General features: G+C 46.0%; 2 protein-coding genes across 9 annotated transcripts; one reads left to right on the top strand and one right to left on the bottom strand.

Annotated features, from left to right (window-relative positions):
- Positions 1–53: 53 nt before the first annotated feature.
- On the bottom strand, positions 54–4,784 carry LOC125704569 (stem-loop binding protein). Of its 2 annotated transcripts, none has more exons than XM_048970284.1 (8): positions 4,649–4,784; positions 3,804–3,938; positions 3,531–3,674; positions 2,678–2,740; positions 2,303–2,434; positions 1,864–2,013; positions 805–922; positions 54–729 (listed from the first exon to the last, which is right to left on the bottom strand). In XM_048970284.1, exons 1-8 carry the CDS (start codon positions 4,702–4,704, stop codon positions 628–630), a joined length of 900 nt encoding a protein of 299 aa, XP_048826241.1. In that variant the 5' UTR covers positions 4,705–4,784; the 3' UTR covers positions 54–627. The 2 variants fall into 2 exon arrangements, with proteins under 2 accessions (XP_048826241.1, XP_048826242.1); XM_048970285.1 differs by having other exon boundaries at positions 3,570–3,674.
- ccdc142 (coiled-coil domain containing 142) lies at positions 4,698–22,658 on the top strand. Of its 7 annotated transcripts, XM_048970279.1 has the most exons (14): positions 5,863–6,029; positions 6,890–8,166; positions 8,557–8,688; positions 9,212–9,249; positions 9,574–9,622; positions 11,508–13,055; positions 17,201–17,287; positions 17,772–17,930; positions 19,226–19,383; positions 19,710–19,835; positions 19,996–20,110; positions 21,015–21,192; positions 21,708–21,919; positions 22,277–22,658. In XM_048970279.1, the coding sequence occupies exons 3-14, from the start codon at positions 8,589–8,591 to the stop codon at positions 22,525–22,527; spliced, it is 3,021 nt and encodes a 1,006-aa protein (XP_048826236.1). In that variant the 5' UTR covers positions 5,863–6,029; positions 6,890–8,166; positions 8,557–8,588; the 3' UTR covers positions 22,528–22,658. The 7 variants fall into 7 exon arrangements, with proteins under 7 accessions (XP_048826237.1, XP_048826236.1, XP_048826235.1 ...); XM_048970280.1 differs by lacking the exons at positions 5,863–6,029; positions 6,890–8,166 and adding an exon at positions 4,698–4,828; XM_048970278.1 differs by lacking the exon at positions 6,890–8,166.
- The last annotated feature ends 675 nt before the right edge of the window (positions 22,659–23,333 follow it).

Here is a 23,333-nt window from a genome sequence, read left to right as displayed (position 1 = left end):
AATGACCACACTTGCTATTGCACTCTAAAATTTTGAATCTTAATATGCTCACCTTTACAAAAACCTTCTTTATTACTTAAAATTGGACATAGCACAAACACTTCAGGGGAGGCAAAGAACACGCCGCTGCAAAGCATCAAAAACAATCAGCCCACTACGACACAGGCTCCTCCCCCATCAGCAGCCAACCAACTGTCAGTGTTAATGTCACATGACAGCACTGCTGCGAAATGTGGGCTGGTCCCCATAGCACCGCACACCAGTCACGCTGGCCTCATTCCAGCTTTATTTTGTTTGGAGAGCACGTGTAATGCATGCGTGAATCAGTGCGTGCCTCCACAGTCAATATCAACAACATTTTTGAAAGTGAAAAATATTTACATACAAAAACAAAAATGAATCCTTACTAAACTCAAGGATGTAAAAGAACACATTAAGAATGAGATGTCAGGCTGGGCACTGAGTATCTTGTTGAGCTCCCGCTGGGTGTCTAAGAGTGCAAAGCTACAGAAGGACTTGACCATAGCCTCCGGTCCCCCACCCCAGCGGACATGGCCCAGTGCTCGGTCTTCCGAAGCTGCAGCCCCCCTCCCCCATTGGGGTGCTGCGTGGCCAGCAGTCTGGGGGTCACAAGTCCAGCCATCTGCTGTCCTCCGCTTTCAGGCAAGTTTCCAGATCAAACGTTGCTTCCATTTTCACCATCTTGCTGGGAGTCCCCAAGCAGGATTCCTGTAACAAAAGGACCTTTTGAAATGTTGATTCTAAACCTCCGTGCACACAGAATCTGCACAGAGCACAGCATACCTCCGGGACGGACGCAGGCTCCTTGCCAGGTTTGGACCGCGGGGCACCTTCTTTGAGCTCAGCGGAGCTGCTGGATCCCAAGTCGACCTCCATGATGTCATCAAGGTCTATCTCCTGACTGAACAGATTTATAATTAAGGAATTAGGACATCGCACCTCAAAGAGAACATTTAAGAATTTCACTGATGTATGGTAAGGCATGCATGTCAGATTACATTATAGTGGGCCTAGGCGAATAATGAATATTATATTGCACATACACAACAATCAGGGCTTCAGATGACAGGCGAAACATTTGGTTGGATGCCAGCTTTTCGGCACTATACGGATGTTTACACATATAATTTGATAAACAGATTAGTAGTGCAGCTAAAATATTACAGAGATGAGTTTGACACTTGAAAGTTAGTAATATGTATAAACTTGGCGTCTATAAACTTCTTTAAATTAGGTTAGTTGACCACACTACATAATACTGTTCTGGAATACTATGGTTTGGTATATTTCAGTGCAATATGCACTGAAGTGGCGGTGAAGAAAAGAACAGCTCAGCAGCCACAACATCTTTTAAAAGAGGAGACCTGGATAAACAAGGTCAAGAGACATTGGTGATATGGTGGTACTTTCTGCAATTTAAAATGACACGTTTATTAAAGATAAGGAGATGCCAAATTTATACTGATTATCAGCTTTTTGGCATCATAAAATATCTCCAAATTTTAACCTTATTACTAAACTGCTCACCAAATTGTGGGAGTAAGCAACATCCATATAGTACCGAAAAGCTGCCGTCCGGCCAAATGTTTCGCCCGTCATCTGAAGTCCTGGTGACTATTGCGCATGCATGATATAATATCGATATGACACTGCCCAGCCCTACCTTACAGTAATCATTCTTCAGATAGACTGTTTATTATATATACAGCTTGCGTTGCCCTCCATCCCTTGTCAGGAACCTCGCTCAGTATTTAAAAACGCACATACACTATACATGCATTATACAGACACATCTTGTACTCAGAGTGCACTTTGCACAGTGTGGATCAGAAAGACACCCACATGGCTTGCAGGTCGCTGCTGTCTTCTACAGGGGGGTCCCACGCGTGCAGCTTGACCTTCCACAGTTTGATCTGCTGGTCCCAAGAACGCCGGCTGTATTTCTTGAACTTGTTGGGAGTCCTGGGGTGCACTCCTGGCTGCCGCAGGTGCCTGGACCAATCGGAAGGAGGGGCTGTTATGATAGGTCGACAGACAGCCCAGGCATGGGACTGGCAGTGCCCCTCAGCAGACCCTTCAATGTTTTATATTTTTATACAGCAACATGGTCTGAGACACAAATGACACAGAAAAAGGATTGTTTTTCCAGCTAATGAAACCTGTCCCTAAGAAAGTGACAACAAGGCTCTACAATTTCACAGTCACTCACAAATTCACACATCCTATAACACTCAATTATCCAGCTCAGCCAGTTTGCCTGGCACAGAGGAGTGTGGCTCACTTTGGCACTTCCTTGATGTACCGGTCGTAGGCGAGGGTGTTCTTGCCATAGTTGATCTGCTTCTGCCTCCTCATAAGCACTGCCTCGTCCGTCTCCATCTCTGCTGGGACGGGGGATTCTCTGGAGTCCGAGCTGCAAAAGGGAACGGAAGAGTCCATGCCTCAGCTCAAAAGCGTGTCACCTGCTCGCTAAATGCGTAACTCTTCTCCTTTACTAGCAGTGACACGGCAAGTCATACTGTGTATGATCAGTATGCGACAAATAAAATTTTAAATGTCAGAGTCAGTTGTCATGCTGTGGACACTTAGGAATGAATATGATACAGTCTGCCCATGTCCATCTAGATAAGCATTTGAGGGGTGGGCATACTCGCACCTTCCAGATGATGTCTTTCGCTCTCTTTCATTAAATTCAGCTGCCAGTATTCTTCTCCTGTACCTGAATATGGAAGGGAAACACCATAAGAACTGCAGGACAAACCCAGAAACTCCACACAGCACCCAGGGAGACATGTTCTGACAAGGCCAGCTGCACTTGAGGAGATTTTTGTACAAATATGGGAAAATGTAGATTAGTCTGTGCATAAAGGAGATTATAACGAGTCAAAGGTATAAAAATGCAATATACAGGGCACGTGAGCCCTTCCACTTCAACTTCTGAACGAGACCAAGGAAGAGTGTTTACTGCATATTAAAATTCACAGATCACTGCTAGACGTATTAAAGGAGAAAAAGAGACACAAAAAAGGCAAAACTATACAGGTAGCCAATCTTATCGGCACAACCTGCTGAAACGTGCAGGAAGTGCCTCGGTTCATCACTCTGCACGCCAAACGATATGACAATTAGATTTTTAAAACGATATTTAATTATGCATCTTTCAGTTTCAAGACACCCGAGTCTATGCAAGTTTTTTTTTTAATTCACTCAGCTGTTCATTTTATGAAAACGTAAACTTACATTTTGAGCCGTTTTGGCAAAAATGTTACATGTGACAGAAGAGTGACATCATTAATTTGGCAGGATGTTTATAATTATCATGCCCAACACCAATCAAGCTGTAGCCCATCACTGTACTCCAGACACAGGGCAGAGCACACTGCTTAATGGGAAGGCAGTAAAGTATGGCTAAAGTCTCGTGCATCAGGGAATGAGTGTTAGCTCTCTGGCCCACATTTGATATGCAAAATGTGCATAGAGCTATTCTGGGAAAAGGCTGGCAGACTTGCATGGGATTTGGGTACTCTCTGCATGCAGTGGATGCTGACCGTTGAACGTCTCGACGAATACCCATGCGCATCTCCTCCAGCTCGACCTCAGTCCCCCAGTCTGAGCACCTGGAGACGGGGCCTTGGCTCTCAGGTGTGGTAAAACTGAAACAGGCAGATTTAAACACAGACGAGGGCCATGTCACTTGTCTGTTCCGTCATCAAGTACTTATCTGACACTACTGCCTGCAAGAGGTACATCGGTAAGCTTTTAATGGGATGGAGCAGACATACCTCTCTGGCCTGTCATCTGCATCTCTTTGACTTCCCAAATCCTCAAACACGGTGGAGTCCGAGTCGCCGTGGAGCCGCAGATTCCCATCCGCACTCCGTTTCCTGCTATTCGACCACTTAGAAGGACCCTTGTTCCTATAGGAAGGGAACCGCAGAGAGAAAAAAATAAAATGAAATCGACACACAAGACAATGCTGGTGGTCAGGCTGGCTCCTATTCTGTTCAACAGACATTCGTTATAACACGATGTTAACGATAAAGTTTTTCGTTTAAATGTTCACTAGCAATATATCCATTTTACTTCAGGATTAACGAAATCGTGACCCATAGCAGCACTGAACACGGGGCATTGAAGTTAAAGAGCACACAGAGGGGTAATTAAAACCGCACCGATTGGTGTCCGGCAGCTCGAAACCCCGGCGATTTCGGCGCTTGAAATTTCGCGCCAGCCGCCATTTTGGGTCGGAGACTGGGGGCCAGGCTGCGACGGCTGCCGGCCTGGAAATACCACCGATAGACGACCGCTTTACCCCTCTGACCCTAAAACTACCCGGCCATCATAATTATCACATCATTTGGGTATTTTATAGACACTCTCGGCACCGTATTGTGGGATATTATTCATTAGGTTACTTATCCATTATCTGAGGATTTGCGCCACGAGCTACCGCCAGACCACAGAATTATCCCCATTTAAATGTCATACCACAGATTGGAGATATGAACCACGCAGTCAAGGACAGCGGGACTAGTTAAGCAGCTGGTTAAGGGCTGAAGCTGACACAAAGAGCACAGGCGCCCATGTCAGCTAAAAGTAACTTCACGATTAAAACCAAGCTCCCTACCTGCTATCATCTCTCCGTCGGTCATCGTAACGTCTGGAGCCGTGTCTCGAAGACATTTTATAAAAAAAAAACTGCCAAGAGGACAACAAAAGCAGATACCCAGAAGGTCGAAGAGCGGGAGCAAAACTAAAAATTAATCTGTTAGACGAAACAATTTCAATACGACGCGCCAAGCTTAGGGTGAGTTTTGGACTGTACCGAGATCTGAAAATTGTATGGGGGAATTCATTATTACAGTCTTATTCCGAAATGTAGATTTTTAATTTAAAAATAATGACACGTAATGTGTGCCAACTAACTCAATAGTAAATAATTAAACATGTTTTATAAATGGCAAAATCTTTTTTTTAAATTACCTTTATTTTATCTCGATAAATACGTCAAACCCCCAACTATGGTCTCGTCCCAATTCCCCCACGCCCCTTTAATCGGTTCTCCTCTCCTAGCTTTCAGTTTATGGTGTTGGCTAATGTATATCAGTTGGAATTTAACATGTACAACAGTTTAAAATAAATGTAACTAAATTACGAACTTTATTTTAATGCACTGCATGTAACCACTTCTTTGTAAATATTACATTGTAAATGTATTTTCGGAACAAATAATGAATATGTAAATATACTTAGGGACAATTATGTAAAATGAGTAGACATTTCGAAATAACAAATATCCATAACGTTTTCTGTTAAATAATCATTGTCAAAACAGGATTTTCTCTGCTATCTGTAAAAAAATAAATAAACGTAATTTTACAAGACTTAATGACATTCGTGAAATTAACATAAATCCAGAGACTAAGGTTGTCACCCATAAAAAAATCTTTATTGGGGCAGTCGTCGAAGCGCTTTGTACCTGCAATCAATAAGATGTTTTCTAAGGCTAATTTCTTACCCACTGTGTAACTCCTTTCAAACAACTTTCAATGCACCTTTAACACAAAGATACCAGGTTGGACAATAGTTTTTGGATGCGTGGACAAAGTACATGATTTGCTACGTAGATTTGTCTGAGAGATGCAGATGTTTAATATGGTGGAGCAGAAGCCAAATTTATTCAGAATTAGTTAAATGTTAAATCGATAGTGATTGTGTAATCGGTTCTTTAATAGTAGGAATTGCTGAAGTACATATCAGATGATGTTCCGTCAGAAGTCGCGGGACTGCACATGCGCACACGACTTCACCAGATACAGGATTTTTATTGGACCAAGGAAATGTCAGTTCAGCAATGGCGGCGTTTCCGGTCAAAGTTGTTTATCTTATCGTTGTTAGGGGAATAAAGTGACCATATGCAAGCAGGGACGGGTGTCACGGAGTGCTGCGCGTATGGCGTCGGGATACGCTGTGGCGCTTGCGAAGAAGTAACAGATGCTTCGATTCGAGTGAGTCCGACCAAAGTTTTTCTGTGTAATAGAACTGCAGAACGGCATGTAGCTAAGTGGCTACTTATCTGCGTTACTGAATCTTAGTCAAAGCGCGGTTAAAGAGATTTGAATGCGTGCAATGCGGAATTTAAATGCTGATAATGCTGTTATTGAATAACAAGTGATTTTGTTTTGTCATTTACTGTGTTCTCCCCGATTTTATAAAAACGAAGGTGCCTTCATTTCCCTCCATACACAAACATATGAACTGACACACTTCAGATTGGTCTTTAAGTGAGTTGAAATGTGAAGTTTTGATTTGAGGGTTTCCTATAATCAGGGAATAATGTTTCAGTGTTATCTAACTACAGTGATTAACTGCACTGATTTTTTTCGTGCAGTTTATGTTCAGTACTTTGCTTTAAATGACATTGAGCATTAAATTGTTCTATTTTAGTTCAAAATAACGTGTCAACGGAAACCTGATCAAAAGACCATTATGAGAGGTATGGATATGGAGCTGAGAATCCAGTCAGCACCCGTCACGATTATCCATCCTGCCGTAGCGGAGGCTGTACGGCTGTAACCCGGATTACAGCGCGGATTAGGAAGAGATCGTCAGAAACATGCTAGATGTGTACTGCGTGTAGTATAATGTGGAGACCTGGAGTTTGTTAACACTGAGAATCACATGGCACATACTGACCAAGGCAGGGTTGGACTGGCCAGCTGGCATTCAGGGCATTTTGCAAAATAATCTGGCCTGGGGATGGCAAAACTGACAATTGGGTGAAATTCATCATGGGGCTGTAGGGGACCTCAAAGTCTAGGACCTATTTTTAATCACAGTCCCTTTATTTTATTCTTTTTATCCAAAGTGAAATACAGTGGGAAAGCAGGGTCAGCCAGTCCCTGGAGCAGCTGATGTTAAAGGCTTTGCTGAAGGGCCCAACAATGAAGTCACGACTGGATTTGAACTGGTGACCTCATGATCACAGGCAGAGGGTCCTAACACACAGAGCCAGACATCACCCAAGCACCCATGTCTATTCTGTCATTGAATGTAATAACTGTCCATGGTGCTGAACCAGTTTCCCTCTGAGGCCGCGCTTAATGTCCTCTTTCAGGTGTGCGTGGGGTAGCTCTCTGTGGTTCTGAATCAATGTCTGTCTAAGGTATGATAAGGGCTGTAATGGAACACGTATTCTTCATGTATATGGTTCGGGATATTTTCAGTTTTGTATACACAAAGACACAACTGAATATGTGAATTTAGTGATATAGACAGAACTAAGTTCAGAATTAGATGTCATCATGCTAACTGCAGCAGTGAGACAGATCTAATCAGCTGCTTGGGAACATTTTGGTTTCCCAATTAATTACATTAGCCTTGGAGAGAGGGTAGTTGGTGAGGCCAAGGCAGTCTGACGGCTCTGTTGTACCCAAGTTGGATATGTTGCTGGAAGCACATCCATGGTGCTGACTCATTGGAGACACCAGTGTGTGTGCGCGACTGAAACTCTGTGTACGAAGGAAGCACCTGTCTGCTCGTGACATTTAGGGCACTTTTACCAGGAAATTCTGACTATAGGCTGTAGGGATGTTGATTGCTACAGACATGCCACCATACATAGTAGTAGACAGCAGAGGATTTATATAGGATTTAGTACATTATAATTGTTATGATGTTATTTAAAAAAAAAAACTATTTGCATATTTACTTTTACAGCGTACAAATAAAAGTCTCTTAGATTTTGTTATTCAAACGTTTTGACAGACGATATACAGCTGTTCCTAATTGCGTCTGTGTTTGGAGTTTTGATATTAATTTAAAAACAAATTCTGTTTTTCTTGCTGTAGCTAAATTGAGGTTTGTGTTTTCTGTAAATAAATACTGCAAAGAATAAATAAAACTAGACAATAAATATGACAAAAAAATTAAAGTACTGTATTAGCCCAAATAATATGGTATTTTAAAATATATATATCATACATTTTATCGGGTGCTTTTGTCCAAAGTGTCTTTGGAAAAGCAAAGTGAGACAATCCCTGCAGCAACTGGGGGTTAAGGTTCTTGTTCTGGAGCCAAATGGATTTGAACTGGCAACCTTCTGATCACCTTCTGATCACAGGTTCAGCCTTCTAAGCCACTCAGGTACGGACCCCTCTGCAAAGATTGTTCCATTACAGTAAACACACTATACAATGGTTTTCGTGCAAATGGCATACACATATTATAATACAGTATCTTTAGAAGAGAAGGTACTGGTCGTCCCACGTGCCTTATCAGTAGCTGGGTAGCTGTCCATGGTGCTGAATGTGTGTTAGCCCGTGGCGGTGCTAAGTGGATAGTTGCCTGGCTTCTCCCCCAATCAGTGCCTCTCACTTCACAACGTGAGTTAAACACTTACCAAACTGCTTGTGTATTGAATAGTAAGAAGTATATTTCCAGAGAGGGGCCTTGCTATTGGCTGGGGGGACGGTCTAGGGGAGTCAGGCGCTGAGGGTGCTGGGTAATGAGAGCGGCACTGATGTTTCCTATCAGGTGGGTGCCAGAGAGGGAAGCAGGTGCCGCTCATGGCTCAGAGGAAGTGGAGCCCCAGCGGGGCCACGCCCCCTGATGGCCATGTGGCTGAACAGAGAGGGATGCCCCCTGCATGCGAGGCCCCTCCCTCAGGTGAGTAGATGGTTTGCCACACAAACGGTTGTGGAGAATTTATCAGAACACAAAGGCAGTTCTCTAAGCTGGTCATATCTTACAGGTTGCATAAAAACTAAGCCATACTGGTGTTATACATAGACTTTATCTTACCTTGGGCATAGGTTTTTTTTTCCTTAACTAGTTACTTAGTCACCTGTTCACATGATCTCTTTGCAAGTATTTTTTGCAATTGAATGACAAGTATGGAATTTAATCTGTCGTTCAAACAAGGGCAAAGAGGAGAGGTGTCCCTGTTATGTTTGAGGTAAAAGTAAATTCCTCCGTTTTATGTGTGTAATCTCTGAATGTAATTCTGTTTCTCTTTTTGCAGAATTAACATATAAGTATACTGACGCAATATCATTTTGTGAAGTGTTATGGTTTTTATGCAGAGAATAAGATCCATGACATGAGCATCACTTGTGTTTCAGTTTGATTTTCTTATAAAGTCTGGCTAAGTGCCGTTTGTAATTGTAATACTGTTTTCGGGCTTCTTCAGCAGATCCTGTGGATGGAGACACGCCAGCCCCAGTCCCTGTGAGTTGCCCCCCTGCCGCGAAATTGAAACAGTTGCTCCTTGTAGTAATGGGTATAACAGGAGGCAATGCACTTGTAGGCAGGTTTATCATTCGTGGTAATAGCGATGGTTTAGTTATATTTAGGGGTGTTTATGTACAGTGGGTTTGTACTTGTGATGATGACTGTTCTCTGATCCGACGCTCCAAAGACAGAATGACCTATGGGAGTATATTTTGTCTCTTGATTTTCTAATCAGAATTTTTAATGTTTGGACTGAACTCCTGTCCCTTGTCCTTGTCCCACTAGTTGTGTGGTTTGACCTGCTTCTCTCCTTCTGCGCAGAAGGGGTGTGGCGGCCCGTGGGAAGCTCCGTGCGAGGAGAGAGCTGAGTGTAAGTCCGCTTATTGCCCTCTCAGTAGGTCTGGAAGCAGACTGTCAGTATGTGTGATGGGCAAACTGAAGCCCCAGGCTATGAGCTAATAGCTTTTATCTGAAAGTCCTCCGTCATAAGGTTATATATCAGGGTGCTGAGGGGCCATTTCACTGTGTCTTAGCCGAAGCTCTAGGGCTGAAGGTTTTGGGGAAATGATCTAATTGCAATTTTCCTGACATATTGTGATTGTAATTTGATTTGCAATTAGATTTTTTAAAAGTCAAGCTTCAGTGTATTCAGTATGTTTAATATTCAGTGTGTAATAGATTTAATACATGTGATGCCGCTTTACCACATAACATACTATCAAAATATTAACTGGTCTATATTCTAAATAAAGCATGAGAACTTAAATATATGAATTACTTCCAATATGAATTCATTACTTTTTCTTTAAATCAGCAGAGAAAAATTAAGCTTAAAACAATTATCACAAAAGCTGTTACTGTGTTAAGTTTAAGTAATAATAATAAAAATAAAACAATTCCAGTAAAAAAAACAACAGGGATTCTGTAGCTAACTCTGCTTGGACCCCTAATAATAGAACTTTTCTGTAAACAATCTCTGACCGTGAAATAGGTAGGTAATTCACTTACAGCTCAGCAACGGAATCAATATTTTTCGCACAGGGAATGTTACATTTTCCTTGGGTCTCATGTGTTTGTTGTTGTGGGCGTATACACAGTCCCCTTGAGCCACTTCTGATTGGTCAGCATGACTGGCATGCAAGGGGCGCAGCACTTCTGATTGGTGAGAATAGCTGTCACTCAAGTAGGACAGCATAAATTTGTAATACAAAATAAAATTTTCACAACTATTCATGCTGTATAATGCACATCCTAAATGGCAGCCTTTGCGATTTGCTAATCGCGTTGTTTCAAATCGCGATTTTGATTTGTCCTGCTAAGCTCTGTACCCAGCTGGTCATCATGATATCAGGATGGCTATGGCTGCCTCAGCTGTAATGTTGAAAATTCTGGCCTCTCTAGACACATTGGAGTACTGAAATAATAAGGTTAATGTGCACTGGGGGGGCGGCATGGTGGTGCAGTGGTTAGCACTGTCGCCTCACACCTCTGGGACCCGGGTTTGAGTCTCCGCCTGGGTCACATGTGTGTGGAGTTTGCATGTTCTCCCCGTGTCGTCGTGGGGTTTCCTCCGGGTACTCCGGTTTCCCCCCACAGTCCAAAAACATGCTGAGGCTAATTGGAGTCGCTAAATTGCCCATAGGTGTGCATGTGTGCGTGACTGGTGTGTGAGTGTGCCCTGCGATGGGCTGGCCCCCCATCCTGGGTTGTTCCCTGCCTCGTGCCCGTTGCTTCCGGGATAGGCTCCGGACCCCCCGCGACCCAATAGGATAAGCGGTTTGGAAAATGGATGGATGGATGGATGTGCACTGGTAGTTTTTAAGAACTAAACATGTGAACTCATTTGTGGGTATAATTAGTGGCAAAGTATCATCGCAGAGACTATTTGATGCCCAGGAGCTTAAAGCCTTTACCTCAAATATTAGAGGCACTCAGTACCTTTAAAGGGAGGCACTTCCAATCATATGGATTAAAAAAGAGGCAAGAGATCGGGCACCCCCAGTCCTCCTCCCTCCTTGGAGACCCCCAGACAGTCCACATTTTTGCTCCCTTCCAGCTTCCTTCCGGATAGTTCACAATTTTGCTGAACCTGGAGCTGGGAGGGAGAAAAAATGTAGACTGTTTAGGGGTCCCTGAGGACCAGGTTGGGAAACACTGCCCTAATGGATGTTGCTGAGGGTAGTGTTTATGGTTGTCCCACTGAGAGAACCCCTGATGGTAAATCGCTGTTCATCTTGGCTATTGTCCCCCTCCAGTTCCGTGGGGGTGCAGCACCATAAGCCGGTCGCTGGAGAAGGCCGAGTCCCTCCTGAGAAACAGGCTGAAGCCAGACCTGAGGGGGTTCCCTGGGTACAGCGCCAATGAAGGCAGCAGCTCCACTGGTGACTTTGAGGACGACGACACCTTCGCGGCCTGCCAGAACCTCACCACGCGCTCCTCGCATCGACTGCAGCAGCTGGAGCAGGGCATGCTGGGACTGAGCCAGCAGTACCACGTGATACGGGAACCGGGGTGGGGAGCTCGGGCATGCATCAGAGGCTGCTCATCGGACGGGGAGTTTTACCGCCACCCGGAGGCGGCCACTGTTGGGCAGCACTATGGGCAGCTCTGTGGCCTTCTGGAGGAAAGGGCCCAGCTCCTCTTCCTACACGAGTACACCCGGCGCACAGCCGCTGCTGCTTCCTTTGTGGAGCACTTGGCCCACCTGCTGGAGCAGGAGTGGCTCCCCTTTGGTGCTGACGCCTGGGGACTTGTCTGGGGGAACGGCGTGGGAGCGGCGTGCGCGGACCTGCGCGTCCACGTCAGCCACTGGGAGCGCCTGTGCGCCGAAGCACGGGCGGACCCTTGGCTGAGGAGAGCGCCGTCGCGGATGGAGTTTGCCTTTGATGCCGCGAGGAAGACTCTGAGCATGCTGGGTCTGCAGGCCGTGGCGCTCATGGAGCGCTACATCCATAAGGCCATGTGTGCTGTCGCCCGGGCTGACCCTACCCAGGTGTCCATTGAGCTGCTGGAGGACCTGTTTATTGGGGCAAAGGCCTTTAATCATATCTTGGCGGAGCAAAGGATCCAATTGCAGGGCTCTCAGAGGAGCAGCCCGCTCACACCTTTATCGGGTGTAGCTGCTGCTGGGCCACAGGGGGGCGTTCTTCCCACGCCGTTCACTGTATCCAGGGTTCTCAGGGTCCTGTCGGAGCACAGAGGCCGTGTGGCTGCTGAGGAAGTCCATCATTGGCTAGCTAACCGAAGCAGTCTCCTCGCCATGTTATGTTGTCCTGTGCCTCCGTCCCAAACTTGGGATTCTCATTTTTCATCATTGAGGTCAGACCTCTTCCCTGCCGACAAGGCCGGTGAGACCTCTCAGCGCTCAACGAAAGTGGATAACAGCTGTCAAGGGCTCGCCGAACCCCCCCTGGCCGCTTTCGTCAAGCAGGACGCCGAATTTCAAGAGAAGCTTCTCCAGAGCCTGTTATCTTCTGCTGACCTTCTGGCTCCTCGCGTCCCTAGCAGAGCCAGGCCCGAGCAGCCGACCGCAGAGAGCGGACTCGAAAATGAAGGCCGGCAGGGCAGGGAGGGGATGGATATCAGGAAGTGGAAGTGCGTCCAGTGGCAGGACATGGGGAAGATGGACGCCTGTGTGGCTCTGCTGGGCCAGTACGAAGACATGGTGTGGAGGGAATTCGGTGCAACCCTACTGGCCCTCCTGTACCAGCCGGGGTGCGACGTTCAGCTGGGCAGCCTGAACCACTGCAAGGACTGGATGGTGTTCCTGGTGGTGAAGGAGCTGCATGCGAGCTGCAGATCAGGTACAGAAGCAGCGTTTGCTGCATCCCGTGTAACTCTGCCTCAGTGTAAGCTGTACCAGCTAAACTATAAACCATTCAGACATCCATCCATTCGCTCATGCATCCATCCATCCATCTATCCATTCATTACTTCATCCTTTTGAATGAATGAATGATACTTTATTGATCCCACAATGGCGAAACTGAGTGTCAACGCAGCTCCAGACAGCTAGCAAAACGAGCTGGGAGCTGAGGTAACTGGCTGCCTACCGTGGCGCCATTCGGAAAAACCGACCATACATATACACAAACATCACAGTAGGGGGTAGACCGGTCGGGAGACAGGGGAGGAGAGAAGAAGAGAAACAGGATAACATGAGGAGAGAGGAGGAGAATAAAAAAACAGCCCCCAGACTGTACTCCAGTGGGGAGGACATTGTGAGAACCGAAAAAAAACACCTCAGCAACATAAGCACATGGTCATTACACCGTACAACGTAAAAATGACACGACTTGCAATGGGGAGGGGAAAAGGGGTGGTGGAGGTAGTCCAGCAGAGACAGACAGCCATCCAGTCCTGCAGCCATGGAGGCGCTGGTCACCAGACCGCCTGTTCACGCTGGGGGTATGAAGCGCCGAGGGCGTTAGATGGGGGGAGGGTGCGGTAAGTCCTTGGGATCGGGGGAGAGGAATGCAAGAGAGTCTCACTGCCTTGTTCTTCAGGGGGAGTTGTTAGTGCAGCAGCAGCCTTGACCGTGGCCAGTGCTGATTGGGGGGAGCCAAAACCTGATAGGATAGGGGTGTTTGGGTTTCCGTACGAGAAGCTGTAATTTCCAGCTCCACTAATGTCCACGCTGGTCTCCGCCATCCAATAATTTCTGCAAAGCTGTGAGCTTCTCCATGATGTTATCCAGTTTGCGATCAATTGTCACAGTCTGAGTGCTAACAGCTCTGCCCACTCCATCAATCATTCCGGCCAACCTAGTGGGGCTTCGAGCGGCTGTCACCGTCTTCTTCAATCTTTTATAAGCCAGGGCAATGCCTAATCCATGCCTTTTGTCCACCCATTCATTGTATTTCCGGTATGGGAAATATAAGTGGTTTCCACATCAAAAAGTATTTGAGAAATATTTTTCGAACTTTGCAGACACGTTGTCTGGGTGACTGGGTGAAACTGATCAAAAACAGCTTGTGCCACAATTGAAACACTGCCAAATAGGTATAGCAAAGAAAATGGCAGACACTTCATAATGTTAGTGTTATAACTCAAAAAGTATGTGATGAATCTTTTCAAACTGGAAAAGACCAATTGAACAGCAAGTGCTAATCAATGATATTTTTGAGAGAATTCACCCCAAAATTGAATGTATCGAGTCAAAAAATATTTGATGGATCATTACACAGAAACATATGTATAAAGATCAAAACCTGGTTTCATTTTCAGACAAATGTTATAATGTGGCAGCAAGGGAAGGCTGTAAAAAATACTTGGTCTTGTGACTCTTTTTTTCAAACTTTGCAGACACATTGTATGTGTGACGATCTGGAAGTGATTCAATTTTGAGACAGATTGCACCAAAACACCAAAGTAACACCACTTATTGGTAACAAAGGGAAGGGTGACTGCAGAAGACACTTCACCATGTTATTATTACTCTATTGCTCTTTTTGATCTTTGGTGGATTTACTTATTACTTCAGAAAATCATTATATGGATATACATCTGCTCCTGAGAATCTATTCCTGATCCATCTGAGACAATTCACCCCAGAACTGAAGTAACAGCACTAGGTGGCAACAGGGTGCAGAAAGGGAGGCTGCAGAAGCCATCTTGTGAATCTGAAAGTATGGAAATTTTACACGCTTCCCAGGATTTAAAAATATTCTAAAATAAAGTGATCTCTTTCTCTCTCTCTTTCTCTCTCTCTCTCTCTCTCTCTCTCTCTCTATATATATATATATATATATATATATATATATATATATATATATATATATATATATATATATATATATATATATATATATATATATATATAAAATTAGGGATGTAACGATACACTCAACTCACGATTCGATGCGATTTTCTCAGAATGAGCTGCAAACAAATTTATGCAAAATATTCCTTTATGTATCTTTCTAAACTAAAAAACGTGTCCTCTTAACAGTGCGACTGAAATTGAATAAAATACTGTTTTAAAATCCCCAGTAAATTAAAAAAAATCTTCAAATAAATAAATTAAGGCTTGCATGTGCAGCTTCTTAGTATGGTTTGCCCTTTTAATAATCTCCGCTCTGGCGGTGGTGAATTGAGCTCACTGTGGTACAGGTGGACATGCTGAAGCTTGTTCATTGTGCTATTTGTGTATGTTATCAGTGTTTTACAATGTTTGCATGCAGTTTTTGTCTCTGCTTTTCTCGCCACTGGAAAGCTAAAAATGCTGCCACACTGCCGATCGGGTGGCATGTCCATTCATTTTCTGAAACTGTTTAATCCCAACTGGCGGGGGGGGGACCGGAGCCTATCCCAGAAACAACGTGCACAGACGGGATCCAACCCTGGGCAGTGACCAACACACCGTAGGGCGCACACACTCACAGGGCCAATTTAGACTCACCAATCAACCTAAGCCCCCTGTGGAAACCCACTCGAACACGGCGAGCGCATGCAAACTGCACACAGAAAGGACCCAGAACCGAACCCAGGACCTTCTTGCTGTGAGTCTGCAGCGCTAACCACTGCGCCACTGCACTGCCTGGCAGTGCGTCCTGAATTTCCAATTCGCTCGCCATCTCGTGTTTGGTCAAAACCAAAAACTAACGTATGACATCGACGTGAATACGCAGTGACATCTGACGTCAAACTGACATCGTGAAATCAAATGTAATATTACAGCAGTTTTTCTGTTAAGTAAAGTACTGTGAAGTACTCCTGAAGTAGCGATTCATTTTCCACATCGGCCGGCTTAAATAGTAATATATATATATATATATATCCATCCATCCATCCATTTTCCAAACCGCTTATCCTACTGAGTCGAGGGAGGTCCGGAGCCTATCCCGGAAGCAATGGGCACGAGGCAGGGAACAACCCAGGATGGGAGGCCAGCCCATCGCACGGTACACTCATACACCATTCAGTCACACATGCATGCCTATGGGCAATTTACTAACTCCAGTTAGCCTCAGCATGTTTTTGGACTGTGGGGGGACACCGGAGTACCCGGAGGAAACCCCACGACGACATGCAAACTCAGCACACATGTGACCCAGGCGGAGACTCGAACCTGGGACCCAGAGGTGTGAGGCATACACAGATTTTATCAGTAGCAACCCTGCAGCTGGTTGCCAAAATTTATCGTGGGGAAATATAATTAGCTGTAGCTCAGCCCTAGTTAGTGATGACACACAAAAGAACTGGGACAGAATTGATAAATTGAGACAAAATGATTACATTGAGACAAGTCACACAAAGTCGTGCTTTTTAACAAGGATGCAGAGAGTCTTTAGGGTAGGCTTGGGCAGTGGTATGGTAATTGTTTTGGTATCCTGTGGGATTTTCATTTGGCGAAATTTTTTGAAGGTGAAAATGAAACACCCCCACTTGGCTAAAACCATGTGGTCCACCCCCCTGGCACCGAGATCCCGGAATCATGTTGCTTTTGAAAATACTGTGTGAATACCAGATACCGTGGTAAAATTAGATACCACCCAAGAGGGTGACTGTGTGGGAGCAGTAGGGATTAGATGGGTGGGGGAGGTGATGGGGCAGTCCGGGGGAAAACACTGTTGTCATGTTGACAGCATCTAATTTGTTCATCCATGCATCCATCCGTCCATTAATCCATCCATCCAATCTCTTTCTTTCTGACAGTGGCTTCTGGGAGAATAGGGTGTGCTGCTGGGCAGTCAGAGCTGTTTGGAACTGGACGTAGCATTGTCAGCCGCGTGAACCTAATTAGTACACAGCTTAGCCTGTCGCTGTCATTCAGGCTGAATACTGCCTGGGATGCTTTCAGGTTTTTAACTTCCAGGAAAGAAGCTAGCAGGTTCTGCTACCCTGGTAATTTTATTGTTTAGTGGACGATCCAGAGCTTTGTGAAGTCCTTGTGATGAGCCTGAGCAGAAGCTGAACAGCATAGAGATTTATTTTCTGGGCTTTTTAGATGCCATCCCTCTTGGATATGAAAGAGCAGTGAATGACCTCTGCAGCCAAGTCGTGGCCAAAACAGCCTTTATTCGCTGGGATGAAGGTGAGTAGCACACAGTCTCCTGTAGAGGGCACCAGAAGACATTTTAAAAAAGCAACCTTTTCACAAACTTTGCTGCTACAAGTTTTATTATTTATATTATCACAAACAAGCAGGTTTTCCATAAAGTGTGCCAGTTTAGTTCTATACCATTTTGGCTGTGACCATATATAACTCAAGGTTTCATTCCAACTACTATAAGCCTTTTTCGAAATTGTTTAGCAAGGCAACTGTTCAAGTGTGATATTTATATGTTCTTTAGTATGCTAAAGTAGGATTTTTATTCAAGAACAATTAACTGTTAAATTTTAACTGTTAAGTTCTATTTCGCTCTGAAATTGTACATATTCCAGTTGTGGGTCCTTTATGAGAGATATGTCTATCTGTGTGTGTGTGTGGCTGTATTTGTCATGCTGAAATATGTGTAATCCTCTTGTGGCTTGACGTGACCTGTCTCTGCCCCCATCCTGGCCCCTCCCTCCTGCAGTGATGTGTGCGTCTCTAGGGGCGGGGCTGAAGGACAGGGGCGTCCCCGTTCCAGGCTCCGCAGCGAGGACGCGCACAGCGGAGCTCCTCCTGCAGCTCTTCCCTCCCCTGAGTGCCGTCCTGGGCATCCTCACCCCCCCTGCGTCAGCCCTGCACACGGGTACCCAAGGCTTTCTAAAGACTGAAACCGTGCTCAGTCTTGGAAACAGCAACATCGTCCCATTAAGAAATGCATTTTACAAACTTTTTTATGCATTCGTTAAAATATTTTTTTTTAGCTCATTCTGGTTAATAGTGCTTTTGATAATGGTGTGGTCCGTTTGTATGTTTTTTTTAAAAAACAAGAAAAACCTTTTAAATAGTTTACCAGGTCTGCCCATCTGTCTTTCACCCCAGTCCATCACAAGACACTCTCGCACACACACACACACACATCATGGCCGAGTTAGAGAGGCCGATCAGCCTCCTGGGCGTCTATAGACCACAGGGCGGGACTTGTGCGGGAATCGAACCCCCATCACTGGAGATGGAAGGTGGCAGTTCTGCTTATTGAGTCATTCTGCCTCCCTGTTTATCAGAGGAACATGTAGATCTCCTTAAAAGTGGATTAACAGAGAATCTACGGAGACAGACAGACAGAAAAACTGACAGACACACCCACAGAGCTGGGGCTGCCCAAGGCCTCCTGAGAAGCACCAGGTTTTTATGCCCAGGACGATGCCCCCCCCCCCTCCCCCCCATCCTGCCGTTCAGCTGCTGCTGCTGCTGGATTAGCACTGACCCCCCCCCACTTGGCAAACCTCAGAAATGTTCCAGCACGTCGGGCGTAATGTTCCTCTGATGCAGCCCCACGAACCAGCGGCCCTTTCAAGTCACCGCTGGCTTGCCTGCTGTCCCGATTCCCGATTGGATGTTTCAGCTTAGGCAAGATCAGCGAGACACCAACGTTATTTTAAAAGACGAGTAAATCTTAGAGGGATCTTAGACTGTGACGCAGACCTCTCAGTGGGAAAGTAAAGGCGTAGCAGCTGTAGTGTACCGTCCTGCAAGATGGCGGGGGTTTGAGGTGAATTCCTGACTTTAAAGTGACAGGAAGTATATAGGTTAAAAGCACCTTACAAAGTGTCTGTGATTAGATTCACCACATCTTGAAAGTCATTAACTTTCACAGTATTTTGTTATTTTGGTCATTTTGCTATTTTTGATTGTTGATCTAAACAACCTAATGTCAAGCATTCTACATGTCTATGCATAGTCTAGTGTTTCTCAGCTCGGTCAAAGGGGACCCCCAGACAGTCCATGTTTTCAGCTCTCAGTAGGAGCAAAATTGTCTGGCAGGGAGATGGGAGGGAGAAAAAATCTGGACCATCTAGGGGTCCCTGAGAACCAGGTTGGGAATGGAGAGGAAGCGGGGAGGATTCGGCAGAAGGATCACTAGCTGCTGGTGTGTCTCAGCAGATCGCAGGAGCCTACGGTGCCACCGGCTGGGGATCCTCCATCGGTCCCTCGCCACCGTCCACTCAGCCACATTCTGGGCCGTGAGCAAAGGCTACCAGTTTCTGTCCTCCTGGGCCATCAACAAATTCCTGCTGGTGACCCAGGGAGACCTCAAGGTGAGCAGAGCGCTTTGTCTTCATTGCCCTTCTGTGGTAGTGTACATGCATAGCCACCATTGTCCAGGGTTGGGGGTTCAAATCTTGTCTGGGATTGGTTCTGGGCCCCCATGTGACTACGACCATGGTATGCTATCAGTAGATGGATGTATGTGCATGTGGATGTTCTAATGTTTTTCACTGACAAGAATCAGGAGCTATGTAGTATGTGTATATTGAGCATGCTGTAGTCTTTCGTGGTGTTGGCTATGCCGTGATGTGAGAGAGCTCTGGGGGAAGTAATGGCAGGTTCCTCAACAACGTGACCCTCTACTCTCGTGCTGCAGGCACTCAGGGCAGCCGTGGAGAGCCTGGTGCAGCAGGTGGGGGCGCTCCCTGCACAGCCAGGAGGTGGCGCTCATCCTGCCGATCAGCAGGTGGTCTTGCTCAGTCAAGCAGCTGCTGCTTTGCAGGTGAGGTGATCCTCAAACATGTTCAGTCTGCTCTCTGACTCCAGGCTCTAATCGCTTTAGACAGAAATGTCTACTAAATAGATATATTTATTGATATATGTATTACTTCCTGGCATTAGACTCATTTGGCTGCAAGACACTCTGTTTTTTGCACTGGCAGGACTTCTCTCCGCTTCTCCTGAAGATATTCTCTCAGGCCTGCAAGCAGATGTCCAGGGAAATATTTGAGCAGAGCATGCCATCAGGAAGGCACTGGAGAGTGAGGTATAAAACAGGTGAGATCACACTGCAGGGGGCACTGGTGAGCAAACGGAACACACTGTGGTTAACCCAGAGCGTTCCAGAACATTCTTAGGTCCCTCCTTTAAAACTATGCATAGAATATATTTGCAATATCATATATTTTTCTTTGTGCTCAGACCTAACTGTAGTGTAAGAACTCTTAGCTCTTGTGACTAAATGAAGGGAATAGTGTAGTCTGTTACCTCTTGTGTTGCGTTTTAATTTTTAGCATACAGTCATGCATCGCTTAATGATGGGGATACATTCTGAACAATGCATCGTCAGGCAGTTTACATCATTGTGCAAATGTCATAGACTTCTTACACTAACTGTATAGCGTACTAAACACTTTGGCTATATGGCAAAGTACAGTATATTAAATACATAAACCAATAGCAAGGTTATTATCCTCATCAAGTGTTTTGTACTGTACATAATGGCATGTGCTATATTTGTATGTGACTGGCAGTGCAGTAGGTTTGTTTACACCAGCATCACCGCGGACTTGTGAGTAATGCGATGCGACGTTGCGATGGCATTGACATTAAGATGGCTACAATTTCACTAGGTAATAGGAATTTTCAGCTCTTTTATGATCTTATGGGAACACCGTCTTGTATGTGGTCTATCATTGAGTGAAATGTTGTTGCTTTGCAGCGCATGACTGTATTTTGCAAAGAAGGACGGGGTAAGCAGTAAATCAGAGGGGTGATCCAGGTGACCCGTAAAACAGGAAGTCGCAGGGGACAGAGAGCTGGCCTTTGGGTGTAGCGAGTCTCTGGGGGGGCTCAGCTTCTGATTGGTGTTGGCAGTCAGCATGGGCGATGGTGCCTATGAGCTGGGTGGGGTGAGTGTCTGTGTGAGAGAGCTCTAACCTGGCCCCTGTTCCCTGGGCAGATCTGCCAGCCGGTCCCAGCGAGTACGCGGCCTCAGCGGCCCTTGCTGTGATTGGCCAGGTGCTGGAGGGCACACGGCCCCTCCCGGAGGAGCTTGGCGGTCCGGCGCTCACTGAGGCCGTGGTCGCGTTCATGGAGGCCTGGATGGAGCACATTCTCAGGCAGAAGATCAAATTCAGGTGGGATGGCTGCTGGTGGCCCTGAATTCACACCACAGGCAGCGAGACACAGCTGCTTGAGTGCAGTTTTCTGCTGCTCGCTCCCTCTCAGAGATGAATATTATTATTATTATTATTATTATTATTATTATTAACAATTAGGGGTGCCAGTTCGATAATCTATTTGTTAAATAAAATTGATCGATCTGGTAACTGAGAAGCATCATATTAACCAAATGTTAATCCTGTATGTATCATTTTTGTTTTTTATTTTTTGAAAATTCCTCTCAGTGAATGTGTATATAGCATAAACCTAACCATATATGTGAAATCTATATGCCTGTACTATATGTGACCCTCCAGCACAAAACTGTACACTTGGGTCAAAAATTAGAAATTAGGATTATGGAATCAAATGAAAGAGCACAAAAAATCCTCAAAATATATCTAAAAATACGGTCGTGCACCTTCCGTACGGTTTTGTGCTGGAGGGTCTCGTGTAGTATTGGCTGTATGGCTGCCCTTCCCTCCTACAGCCTCCAGGGGGCGCTGCAGCTGAAGCAGGACTTCGACCTGGTCCGCAGCCTGCTGCGCTCTGAGGAGTACAGCCTGTCAGAGGAGATGTGCCAGCGGCTGCTGTCCCTGCGCGTCTTCCACCAGGTGGACAGCGCCATCGTGTGTCTGCTGCAGCAGCCCGTCACCAAGCCGTACCTTCCACGGCGCGGCTGGGAGCCCTTCCGCCTCTGCTGTGAGTAACTGCACCACCATCCCCCTCCCGCCCCCCCAGATCTTCTAGGACGGAGCACCTGACCAGACCCTGGTCATTAAGGCAAACTGCATGTACAGTGACCATGTGTCAGTCAAGCTAGAAGATAAAATCATCCGTCCATCTGTCTATCTGTCCATCCACTTTATCCAACTGCTTTATCACAGCAGCTTCTCAGTTAAATCGTTAATTAAATCTTCTCTCTCAGTTTAACACTGATATTCAGTCTAGGTACTTTTCATGCAAAAATCTAATGAAATAAAATAAGTTCAGCAAAGGTCAATGGGTAAGTGATTAAACCTCAGTGTTAAAGGCTCTGCTGCCTGGCGCCCCCCTCAGGCCCAAACCGGAGTCACCCTTTTGACGCAGCTGCTGGGAGCCTCAGCAGCCTAGAGAGCATGGACATCCAGGCGGCGCGGACCCAGGCCCTGACGGAGGCTCAGGGCTCGCTGGTGCCCCACCTGCTGCCCACCTCACCTTCCCAGTCCTACCTGGCTGCCTCACAGCAGGAGTGGCTGGCCCTGCGTGTCAGTAGTGCCCCCCACTGGAGAATCCCTGGCCTGCGCTGCATGATAAAAGCCGAGCAATGAATCCTATCGGTGAGCACCCTTCATGTTCAGCAGCCCTCAGGGCTGGGGACCGAGATGTGAGTGCAGGGTGGCCCTCAGCATCCGGGGGCATGCCGTGAGTTAGGGTCTTGGGGGGGGGGTGCTGATACAGTGAGCACTGGGAGGGATGGACCTGGGAGGGTGCTGATCCAGTGAGTGCTGGGGAAGGGGGGGGTGGGCAGACCTAGGAGGGTGCTGATCCAGTGAGTGCTGGGGAAGGGGGGGGTGGGCAGACCTGGGAGGGTGCTGTTCCAGTGAGTGCTGGGGAAGGGGGGGGGTGGGCAGACCTGGGAGGGTGCTGTTCCAGTGAGTGCTGGGGAAGCAGTGTCCACCTCTCCAGGGTAACGTGGCACAGTGAGACACAGGTGGCCTTATCAGATTCTGGCAGGGTGTGAAAGTCTGTGAAGAGAACCATCATAATTCCTGGTACTATACTGTGCTATGTAGTTTACAGCCTGAAAGGAGTGTGTGTGTGTGTGTGTGTGTGTGTGTGTGTGTGTGTGTGTGTGTGTGTGTGTGTGTGTGTGTGTGTGTGTGTGTGTGTGTGTGTATGTGAGTGAGTGAATCAGTGACTGTGAGAGTATGTGTAAAAGAGATTCAGCATAAAAACTCATAACAGTCAGTCCAGTTACATTCATTCATTCATTTGATCACACTGCATCTTTCCAGAGGCTTTGTGGCTATTGTAGTATTACACTCATGAAATGAATGTCATATTTCTATTTGAACATACTATAAACATGTCTTCCTCCTAAACACAACACCTCAGGCCAAGTGGTATGGTTTAT

This window comes from Brienomyrus brachyistius, chromosome 12 (assembly GCF_023856365.1).
Source record: "Brienomyrus brachyistius isolate T26 chromosome 12, BBRACH_0.4, whole genome shotgun sequence".
Lineage (NCBI taxonomy): Eukaryota > Metazoa > Chordata > Actinopteri > Osteoglossiformes > Mormyridae > Brienomyrus > Brienomyrus brachyistius.
The sequence above is the reverse complement of the archived record's forward strand: the minus strand, read 5'-3'. Positions and strand labels throughout refer to the sequence as shown.